Source organism: Charadrius vociferus, unplaced genomic scaffold (assembly GCF_000708025.1).
Source record: "Charadrius vociferus isolate BGI_N301 unplaced genomic scaffold, ASM70802v2 scaffold248, whole genome shotgun sequence".
In the NCBI taxonomy this organism is placed as follows: Eukaryota; Metazoa; Chordata; class Aves; order Charadriiformes; family Charadriidae; genus Charadrius; species Charadrius vociferus.
The window spans coordinates 806,233-818,120 of NW_009649851.1; the positions used below are offsets into that span (position 1 = coordinate 806,233).

Genomic DNA, 11,888 nt, shown 5'->3' on the forward strand with positions numbered 1-11,888 from the left:
AAGGACGCAGAGTTCCACTGAGCCCAGCAATTTTCTGGTTACAAAACATTGTGGAAAGTTACGTGCTCATAGAATTTTGCTGAAGGTGTGTTTCTCATGCATTTTACTAACTCATACAGAAACGTCATGAAGAGTTAATGGAGTTAATGCCAAATTACTCCTGATTCTCCAGGTTCTTTCACCTGTGAAGTTGTGTTAGCCATGGCACACAGAATGTAAAATACTAGCAGATCGAATGCAAAATGCTAGCATAGCACTGCAACTTGACATAAATTATGTAGAAAGCCACTCAAGTTAGAAGGAATGGCGTGGAGCGCTGCCCGCCCGTGGGCTCCAGGAGCGGCCGGCGGTTCCCGGGGCGCAGCTGGAGGAGCGGGGCCTGTCGGGATGGCGTCGGCACGGACGGTTGTAGCAATTTATGTCGTTTTGACGTGGCGTCTGGGGACGCCGTCACGCGAAGGTACAAGTGACAGTTGTGTATTCACTGAAAGGGCCTTGTTGGGATGGAGTTGCTGTTCTTGGGGCAGTCCCAAGCACACGTACAGGCTGGGTGGAGAATGGATGGAGAGCAGCCCTGAGGAGAAGGACTTGGGGGTGTTGGTGGATGAGAAGCTCAAGATGAGCTGACAATGTACACTCAGCCCAGAAAGCCAACCTCATCCTGGGCTGCATCCAAAGAAGGGTGGCCAGCAGGTCGGGGATGTGATTCTGTCCCTCCACTCCGCTCTGGTGACCACCTGCAGTACTCCATCCAGCTCTGGGGCCCCCAGCACAAGAAGGACATGGACCTATTGGGGTGGGTCGACAGGAGGGCCACGAAGATGACCAGAGGGCTGTAGCACCTCTCCTATGAAGACAGGCTGTGAGAGTTGGGGTTGTTCAGCCTGGGGAAGAGAAGGCTCTGGAGAGACCTTACAGCAGCTTTCTGGTACTTAAAGGGGAGGGTCTCTTTATCAGGGAACCTAGTGGTAGGATGAGGGGTGATGGTTTTAAACTGAAAGAGGATAGATGTAGATTAAATATCAGGAATAAGTTCTTTACTGTGAAAGTGGTGAGACACTGGAACAGACACTGGAACAGGTTGCCCAGAGAAGTTGTGGATGCCTCATCCCTGGAAGTGTTCAAGGCCAGGTTGGTTGGGGCTCTGAGCAGCCTGGTCTTGTTGCAGGTGAACCTGCCCATGGCAGGGGGTGTGGAACTAGGTGATCTTTAAGGTCCCTTTGAACTCTAATGGTTCTATGATTCTTGTGGCTGCCTGGGTTGGGGTCAGGGTCTGCCCCGTGTCTGGCCTCACCTTGGGCACTGTGTTCCACTTGCTGGGCGAGCTTTTCTTGCTGGCCCTGTGGTGGCTCTACTGGCTCCTGCTGCCTTACCTGGGTTGGGTGTTTGTGGGCACTCTGCTGTTGGTCCTTCTGGGCTAATAGTTGGGTCTGTAATCTTAGCGTCTCTGTGACTGACTAAGAACATCATGTCTCCTAATACTAAAAGTCTTTCCTATTGTCACAGTACCCGTGTGTCTGAATTTTCTCCTTCTTAATGATAATCATCTGTTTGACTGTTCTATTGCGAGACCAGAAGTGACTTGGTATATAAGTGCAGTCAAGGTTTTCCAACTGACCTATACCCGCTTAGTGTTACTCTGACCTGATTGTTCAGTGTAGAAGTTTATCACCGATAGTTGTGAAGACATTCTTTTGTAATGCCATTAGGAATTGCCTTGAACTTTAGATAAGCCGTGTTTATCTCCTATCATTTGCTCAAGTAAGTTACTCTGACTTAGGTTTGAGAATACTTTCATCTACAATCCCTTGCAGACCATGTCTGTTTTCTCCATAGGGTCTTCAGTTCTTGTGCAATTTGGGAAAGGAAGGCATAATCCTTATACTATCCAAAGTGATTTTTTTTCTGAAATGCAATTTTTCCCAGTAGTGGTCTAAATATTAATTTTGGATGCTACTTCTTTCTCGCTGTCCATAACAGTTAATTCTCACTTCTTTCTGCTCTTGTTGCTTATGCGATTTTTTTGTTTTATTTCTCTAAAACTTGCTTTTACAAGTTTCAATTATTTGTCACATATGCATTGCATTTGTTTTGAATTCCAATTTTGTATGTTTTTTCTCTACCTCACAATAACTTGCTGCTGTTTAAGACAAGAGGACTGTACTTTTTACCAGTCCCCCTAATAGTTTTCCTTACAAAGCTTTTTCTGTTATAGCCAGGGAGGACAGGATTATCCACAGAGGTTTCTTTGCCAGCTTCCATTTGGGGTTAATATTATTTCATTTGTTTTAAGCTTATCACTATGTCTGTTATGTGGTTGTTCTCATAAATTGAATAGTTGAATATACCAACGTCAGTAACTTCTGAATGTGTGTTATTTCTTAAAGAGTGAGCTCATACTCCAGATTTTTCTCATGAAGAATGTGTTTGCTATCTAAAATAATAGCCTTACTTGACAGATTGCTGTGCTTGCTTAGTAATTTTGAAGGGTTGTTCTTAAACTTGAAGGAAATTCTAAGTAAGACTATATAAAGATAGTTGCAAGTAGTTTCTGTTAAATATTACATGTATTACATGAAGAGTGCTTTCTGTATCCTGTTACGGTTACTGATGATAATTTCTTCTAAGCATGTTGTTTACTTTACAGAATTCTGAGGATGTCCGGTGTAAATGCATCTGCCCTCCTTACAAAGATCATTCAGGCCATATTTACAACAAAAATGTTTCACAGAAAGACTGGTGAGTGTGTGTGGCATTAAAAAAACTATAATGAGTCTTACTGGTTAAAGCCTTGTTCCCTAGTGATTATATGTGGGTCTCCTGTGGTGGTGTCAGGAGAAGTCATATCTCTTGCATAACTTACTGGAACTTTTCAAAGTACTCCAGAATTCAGTTCGAGCAAGGGACAAGGCTTGAAATCTATAGTTTTTGCTCTATCTTCTGTTTTGGTTTGCTTGTTTGCATATTTAGTTATTTATTTAGACTTGGAAGTAGTAGAAGGGAAGAGGGTGTTGTAATTTGAATTCGGTGACTTGAAATGGCATAAAGGCAAGGGAGCATGGCTATGGAACTAGGACTCAGGAGTATTGTCTTCTCTTTCTCTACTCTTCAAACCTATCCTATCATTTAGATGCTATTGTTTCTGGAGATTTCTGTTCCTCAGAATTGCAGCCAGAGAGTGCACTTACATGAGATGGCCTGAGCCGTCTAACAACACGTTTTTCCCGGGAGAGGTTTTGCATCTCTGTGCCCTGGCAGTGTAGTATTGTATTGCTTAGGCCAGCTGTGGCATTTGTCAGACTCCTCTCCAAGCTGAGGACTGGTATGCGTGACCAGAGAAGAGGGTTTGGGGAAGAAAGGGAGATAACAGTGATTTGTTAGATTGGTATATCTCCCTTGTGTAAGTTCACCTTGAGTATCATTGTCTATGTGAACTATACAAATGAAACACCATGTTTTAGAGTTGCGTTGATGTTGGAAGTGCTCAGAGATTCTTGGGTCATCCTATAAAACGTGACATACTTCTTGATGTATTGACTGTTCTTCAGTTACATTAAGAATTTATAAAAGGCTCTTCAGTCTGACAAGTAGCAGCAGGTTGGTATCTTGGTTATGAAAATTTTATGCCCCTGAGTAGGCTCATGAAAATAATTATAGGAACGCAATTAGTGATACAGATATGTGTAGAGCTGTGCCTTGACTTATTAAATTACTAATAGGAGAACTGTGGGAAACAACACTGTAAATTTCAATCTGAACTAATAAACATAAAATGTACTGTCCAATCAAAATTACTATTTTTGTCCCACATGATTAACTTAACATTAGTCTTCCTGTGACAAATTAGGTTGCAGTGATGAAACATACTGGGAGAATTCCAGCTGCAGCAGGCATTTCAGAGTAGTAGTGTTACTGGTTTTATTGTTCGTTACTGCTCTGCAAATGAAAATGGATTTTTTTTTCAGCAGTTATTGCTTAGTGTGTATGTCTTACTAGCAGAAGAGACCCTGTTTCCCTTTAAATCAATATTGGTACTGATTGAAGGAAAAATTGGCTTTGCAGGCTTGACTGATTTTTATGGTGCCAGATACTGATGCATACAGAATCTCAAAAACCAATTTTTCTACCTTAAATCTCATTTTGTTAAGATCTTTTCTCAAGTGACCATCTGGGAACGTTTTATGGCTTTGTTCTTCTGTTTGAGATGTCTTCTTGAGACTTCTAAAACGCTTGATTGCTAGTTCACGCGCAATAAAATCGACAAATTTAGTGTTATCGTTTGGCTTCTGCATCAGTGCAAGTGACTTATTGAATAGAACTGGGTGATGTACACCATCCTTTAGGTATTTAGATCAGTCACTTATGAGATGAGAGCCAGATCAATTTTTAGTGTCTTTATGAATTATGTACAGTGTAATGACCACTAACTGCTGGCTTGTCCAGACATAAAATGAAAATTTAATTTTTAATGTTGAACTTTCATGATATTCTCATCTGAATGTTTCAGTTCTTTCACTTGGAGTGGTTCAGCTTCAACTGTTCTTCAGCTTCAGACTGGCAAACAGCGTGTTATGTTAACATTAGCATGGGCTGCGGTGCTTTGACACCAACACAAGCGTTCACCCTTCTGGGCTCAGGCTTGGAACTGTTGCAGGCAATCCCATCCTGATGGACAATGTGCTAGGCAAGAATGGCGATGCCTAGACACCTACAGGGTTAAATAACTTACCTGGAAAGTGTTGGTGCTTGTATTTTGTACTTTGAAAGTATTGGTGTTTCATGTACAGAGGCTGACTGCAGTGGTAGTCATGGACATGGAGGGAGGGAGGACACTGTCTACAAGCTGAATGAACTGGAAATCTGTGCAGAAGTTGCCCTTCTGACTAGCCCAGCTTGCCTTGAAAGAACTGCTTCCTTGGTACTGTTACTGTAGGTACAAGGGAGAAGGTGGTAATGCAGAGGCAGTTGAGTGGGAAAACTGTGTAGAAAAGGATCAGCCTTTTCTACATTTTCCTCTAAAATTGTCATGGAATTGCAATCCAAGGAAACACATCATCAAAATTCTAAGGTTCTGATAGATTTTATACTTCCTAGCAACTTGAATCACTGAACTGGAGAAAAAAAAATTGCTGATGTTAATATTTGATATATTCACAGTAACCGACTTGCCACTGTACTTAAGCTACATACAAGCTTTCTACTATACTTGTGCAGTATGTTGATGCAAGCTTTCAATCATACGAACAGAAATTGCTTACATTATAACTTGCATGTATTTTTGATTTTGTTGCTTGAATGCTGCACTCCTCCACAGAGGAGGATGTAATTCTGCTTTCAAATAAATGTGAAAAATAGGCCTCCCACTCCCCTCCAGAGGATGTGACTTGACGTTCAGTAGTTTTAGTTGTGAAGAAGAAATATGAAGAAAACGGAAGAGATGAGTTGGTGTCTGGCCGTGTGTTTGCAGTGTTGTAATCTGGCCCAGTAGAGTGTTGAATCCTAGGCTGCAGCTGTCACATCAGGTGTTTTATTTTGTTACCTGCTTCTGACTGACATTGAGTTAACCAGGATAAAAGCAAAACGTGATTTTTGTTCAGTCAGTGCTCTGCAGGGACCGTGGCATGTTGACCCTGAACAACCAACCTTAGTCAGCAAAAAGACCAAAACTACCTAAGTTACTGGTGGAAGCAGTTGTCTCATGGCAGCTAGATTTTAGTGCTGTGGTATAGAGTGCCCATAAGATTGTCAGCCATGCTTTTTGGCATGGGACTGGCTTATGTTTTGTAGTCTTTTAAGTCAAATTATGCTTCCGCGTATGTTTTGTAATCTTTTTGGCTTATGTTTTGTAATCTTTTAAGTCAAATTATGCTTCCGCGTCCAGTTCTGAAAACTGAATGCTATTTATTCACTATCTTGTTGCTTAAAGAAACAACCCATCTGACTTTTTTTTTCTTTAATGCCTGTAACTTGTGATGGCAATTAAAAAAGAACTTCTGTTCATGAACACCAAAGAGAGGTTAATCTCCCTTCAGATAGTGGAAGGATAGGATAAGGCTCTTTTGAGTATGATAAAGAAAAGTATATAGCTGGAATTTACTTTCATCCATGATGTCAGTGTCAAGTGATGCATTCGTGCTGGGATTCAAATCCTTGGACTTGTTATGCTAACAGCTTTAATACTTTCACTGAAAAACGTAAACATTGCATTGAGTTGGAAAGGTCTTGAAACTTGTTTAGAAGCTTGTCAATAGCTGAATTTCTTGTTTAAGTAAAATAATTGTGGAGTGGTGATTTGTTTTATTTTTTTAAAGTCTTGGATACCTATAGTTTAGAACAGCTGAACTTAAGCAAAGGTGCCTTCTCAGCGCGTGCAGCTGTGGTCTGCATGCATAGTGGAATAGGTAAGCTAAAACCAACTCAAAACTCACTGAGCAGTTTCTGTATTTCCTCAGTGATTGTCTTCATGTGGTTGAGCCTATGCCTGTCCCTGGACCTGATGTAGAAGCATACTGTTTACGTTGTGAATGCAAATATGAAGAGAGAAGCTCTGTGACAATTAAGGTAAAGAATATAATTCTGTTGGCATATATTAAATGCTTCAACTGATTAGTAAATATGTCTGTCTTTTAGAGAAACATTCTTTTTAAAGGAAAAATTTTTCTAAAGCAGCCTAAGATTTAACTTTTATTTCATTATAGTTGCTCACAATTTATCTTGAGTAGTAACAATAGCATCAAGCTATAGCTGAAGGAACGGGGTTGAGATCCTTTATTGAAGGTCTCCACTTTTGAGATTAAGCTTTACACCTTACTGAAATTCTGAGTGTTCTACAGCAGTTTGTCAAGCTTTAGACTTCACGGTTTTGTTATTATTTTAGACGGCTTCTCATTATTCAGCTGTCTTACTTGCTTACTGTAAATTTTCTTTGTATGTTGGCAAGCTAAAAAGAGCAAAATCATCTACATTTGCTCTAACAGATGATTTCTGTATTCTTCATGTTCTTACCCTATTGGAGCCCTTGAGCTGTAGGCTGGAGTGAATAGACTATGCAGTGCATCTTTTTTTTGTTTTTTTTTCTTTTATAGCACACACCAAGTTGTTTTAAGAGGGATAGCATAAGATTTTTAGCAAGGCCTCCCTAAGAGAAACCGTTTCAAGCTAACATCTGTCTGCCCCAAACTCTTTTAATACCAGGTCGTTGTTTGGTGTTTTTTCTCTGTCAGTGGGTTTTAAGTTGTCTAGTGACACTACCAAGGATCGACAGGCTTATCACAAACTTTCCATGTACTCATCTTTTGATCCTTGCTGCCTGTTGAGATTACCCATAGTGGGGGTAATGTCACAATTCTGACATAAACTGTGATTGCATTGTGTAGGTTACAATCATCATATACCTGTCTATTTTGGGCCTACTTCTTCTGTACATGGTGTACCTTACACTGGTGGAACCTATACTGAAGAGACGTCTCTTTGGACATTCACAGCTCATACAAAGCGATGAAGACATTGGGGTGAGTTCACCAGAGTGCTTGTGTACTTGGGTTAACATAAATATGGGGATGGTTAGTTGTTAAATAACTTTTTGGGAAGAGCAGGTGTGGTGTTTTGTTTTGTTTTGTTTTTTCGGTTAGTTGTTAAATAACTGTTTGGGAAGAGCAGGTTGTTGGTGTTTTTTTGTTTGTTTGTTTGTTTGTTTGTTTTTTTGCCAGGCAGTGTAAATACTTTTCCTGAAGGGCCAGGAAAAGAAAGCTGTGTGATGACTTCTGTGAACCCACACTTTAATTTTTCACTGGTCTAGCAAGTAGTAAGATGAGCATTGCCTCAGTTATCCCAGCTCTAGACACAGATGATTTTCTCAGAGAAGAAACAGAGTAGGGATGGAGGTAAACATATATAGGAGGTACAACTTCTTAAGTGTTAATGATCCATACAGTCTTGCTAGTGATCACATTTATGCACGTTGCCTACTGCCTAGATTTCTCTCTGCAAAAAGGAAGTAGAGGGGTTGCATCTTCTGTTGCTCCAGTTTGAGTTTGTTGATGCTACAAATTCAAGAAGAAATTAGTATAATGAAGTAAAAGACCAATTCATGCTTAAATAATTTCTTAGTATTACAGCTAGAAACCAGAATGTGACAGTGTATTCCAACAGATCAGAACAGCCTTTTTTGGGAGGAGAAGGGGAGCAGTTCATTAGTGACTCATTTTCCTATCATTACTGCTCTTCCTAATCTCCAACACAGTGTTTTTGACTTGGAGTAAAAATGGAACAAAATTCTCTTCAGAACCATTAGAGGAAGGGAGCGTCAGACCTTGTATTGGAAAGAGAGAGACACTTCAGTACCTGATCAGAGTGGATAAGGAATACTGGTTGGTGGGAGTAGGTCATCTGTGTATTGAAGGGGGACTTAGAATGGTATAAAAATGTGGACTATGGCTCTACATCTGATGAATCTGCATACCTGGGAGAAGTATCGCCACAAAGTAATCTGAGGAAAGTTTTCTAAAATGGCAGGTGGTTTGGTGGTAAAGTGTCAGTGTTGAACCACACAAACTGATAAAATAATTCTGAAATCTCAGTATTAATGTACTTTCTACATAGAGACCCCTCGAGCAGCACTGCTTTTACTGATAAAGTACGCGTCAGGTGTGGTGTAACCTTAGAAAGCATTTCTGAAACCAAACCCAGAGTATGAAATGAGAAGATCGCCGTCTGCTTAATCTAAGCTTTTCAGCAGACGTGAGCACTTCATTACTATTGAAGTAAACAGGAGCTAGTAAGATTAATAAATGTTGTAAATCTTTCTGATAATAGCATCATTAAGAATATTTTCACCGTTCCTTCAAGTAAATAGGAAGTTAATAGGAGGAGATAAGTTTGTTCTTGGTGAAACAAAATTATGATGTCAACACTTAAAGTCTGTTTAAAAGCCCTGTAGTTCTGCCTGCCTGTTGCCTCAGTGGCTTCACAGATCTGAAGGTATCAAAAGCGGTAAATGCTATGCTTTGTTATGCTCTGTATCTGTAGACTTTAATGTGAGTTGCACTCAGTTTCTCCAGGTTATTTTTTGGTGTGGCAACTCATTGCTAGTAAACTGAGGAAAGGCATATTCTTTAGTTCTACTGTTTTTTCATCATAAGTGGCCACATCAGCCATCTCGACTTAAAAAGGTGTTTCTGTTCTGCAGGGTGTGGTATTAAGTCATTAAAATCGAGCATTTTCCTAGATAGTAGCTTTTATCAGCTGTGCCTTCTTTATTTGCCTTGACTTCACCACAAAAGTATGTGATTGTTACCCAAGTTTGAGCTAACATTGTCTGTAATGAATGTTCTTTGGACAGAGGTATACTTTTGTGGCCCACTGTTTCTGCACTCTGTGTATTACATGGAGATATATTCCAAATGTGTTTCTATTGACATCTTAAGATTTTCCCATTTTCCAAGTCACTTCTAGGAGGATATTGGGGGAGGGTTGGTTTTGGTTTTGTTTTGTTTTTGTTTTGTTGTTTTGGGGGTTGGTTTTTTTTTTTTGAAAGGAGGGATTTGAATGACCGTTTTTCTGTCTGCATTCTTATAGCAAATTGAGCAGTTTCCTACTTGAGTTAAATGAACTTGTCCTGTGTGCTATACCACAGACAAATTGTATTTATTTTATAGCTTGTATAAATTGTATTAATACCTCCAAATCTGGGTTAGAATCTTCTGGTTGTAGGTGAAAGAAGTGAAATAAGTCCTGTGGCAGAGCCTGTTAACCGCTGAATGAATTTACCTTAAATTCTGGATCCATCTTAACCAATTTCACGTTTTGCTTCAACTGTTATGTGACCCTTACCTGTGCTTGTGGAGTCACTAGTACTTAGAGCTGCAGTAGTGCTTGGAACATGAAGCACTTCAGGTCTTTGCGTAGTTCATGTTGCTCCTTTCCTGTTTATCTTCCTTCTGTGACAGTGAACATGAAATAATTTAAGGTCCCTCATGCGTTATCCCCATCCTTGCCTTCTCTCTGGCAGGTTCTTGAGGTATTGATCCTTATCAGGCTTTGGAAACACTGTGTGCATTGATATTTTTTTTTATTTTTTTTTTTTGGTTGTTGAATTTCAAGCCAGTATGTTTGCTCTTTCTTGTTGCCCATTGATGGCAGTGGCAACTGATGAATGTAAGCCACTTCCATAGAACTTCTTCCTCTTAAATTCTTTTTTCTCCTTGTTATCTACATAGAAATTGATGGTAGCTAGCCTTTGAGCTGAGATGGTTGTTTATCGGGAAAGCCAGTACCATCTACCTTGTCCTGTGCTGTCACTTGCACCATCTATTTTATGGTAGAAATGTGTTGCTATTGTGATTTTGTTTCCCTGTGAATGAAGTGATTTGTCACCTCTTAACTTCCCATTCAGGGTATGTCCATCTGCATAACCTTTTATCATGAGATGATAGCTCTTTGGGTCAGGGATTGTCTCTTGTTTTCTATTAGTATATTTCTTAGCTTGGTGATGCTCATGTGTGACTTTAGGACTTGCAGGCATCACTTCAATGGATATCATTAATGGTGGTCTCTGAACTACTAATAAATATTTTTGAGCTACTCTACACAGAATCATGTCACAAATAAAGTATCCATGATGTAAATGTCTTAAAGTGTTTGGAGGAGGGGAATCTGAAGTGTAGATGTAGAAAAAAGACAGTTATTTAGTACAGGACATAATTATGTTATTTTTCATTATGCGTTGATGCTTTCTGACATAGCTTTAGCAACATGACTTTGTCCAAAACAGTTTGACAGCCAAATAAGAAGTTTACTTCCAACTCCTACTGTTTATAACTTGGTTATACTTACTAGAAGAAAATAAAGCTTTGCAGGAACTGTTGGAAAACAGACAGAGTAAATATTAAACAAGAGCTCAGTTATTGTTGAGCTGTCACTTAAACAGCTGTATTGACACTTTGCTTTTAGACAACTCAGTACAATAGGTTCGGTTTGGTAAACATCAAGAGTGTGTGTGTTTTATATAGAAGCTGTGTGTGAACATCCTGAACTGCCTGACGGTAAATGGCCAAGAGCTGACAGAGGACTGACTCTTTAATTCAGTTTTAAAGTGAAGTGCGTTCATGACAATAACAAGAGGCTCCTAGAACCTGGGTCTCTTCTAAGCTTCTGTCCTACCAGCTGCTAATGGATGCAAGACTGTGGTTCTGATCTTACAGCTCACCATGGTGTCTCTGGGTAGCAGATAATCGTTGGTCTGTTTGGGAAACCTATGGAAGTTACTTAGAATGAGAAATTGAAGTACAGTTCTAACTATTCAAAAACTTGCTTGATCATTATTACTGACCAGCTCGTTGAAACAACTTGTTTACCTTAAAAAAAAAAAAAAAAAAACCCACCAAAAAAAAACCCCAAGAAACTAAAAATAAAATTAAAACCCACCCCTTGGAATGTGACAACAAAAAAGAGTTTAATGTAACTGCTCAGTGAAATTGTTGAGATCTAACTAATGATTTTTGCCATTGCAGGATCACCAGCCTTTTGCAAACGCTCATGATGTGCTGGCTCGTTCTCGGAGCCGCGCCAATGTATTGAACAAAGTGGAGTATGCTCAGCAGCGTTGGAAGTTGCAGGTCCAAGAGCAACGCAAATCTGTCTTTGACCGTCACGTTGTGCTGAGTTAATTGTGTCTCAGTAAAATAACTCCAGGGAAGTAAAGTGGACTAATTGAAAGAGCTGACTTACGTCTTCCTGATCCTGCCAATTCAGAAGGGTTTTCTTGAATGGTTCATTACTGATTAAAAAAAACAACAACAACAAAAAAAAACAACCCAAAAAAAACCCAACCCAAAAAGCACCCACAAAAAAGTATTTGAACTTTGAAGGAATGTACTGGAGTGGAAGCA

General features: G+C 39.7%; 1 protein-coding gene across 1 annotated transcript; it reads left to right on the forward strand.

Annotated features, from left to right (window-relative positions):
• The first annotated feature begins 387 nt into the window (after window positions 1–387).
• Window positions 388–11,782, forward strand: TMEM9B (TMEM9 domain family, member B). Its single transcript, XM_009890975.1, has 5 exons — window positions 388–477; window positions 2,648–2,739; window positions 6,453–6,561; window positions 7,377–7,511; window positions 11,511–11,782. The coding sequence occupies exons 1-5, from the start codon at window positions 388–390 to the stop codon at window positions 11,664–11,666; spliced, it is 582 nt and encodes a 193-aa protein (XP_009889277.1). The 3' UTR covers window positions 11,667–11,782.
• The last annotated feature ends 106 nt before the right edge of the window (window positions 11,783–11,888 follow it).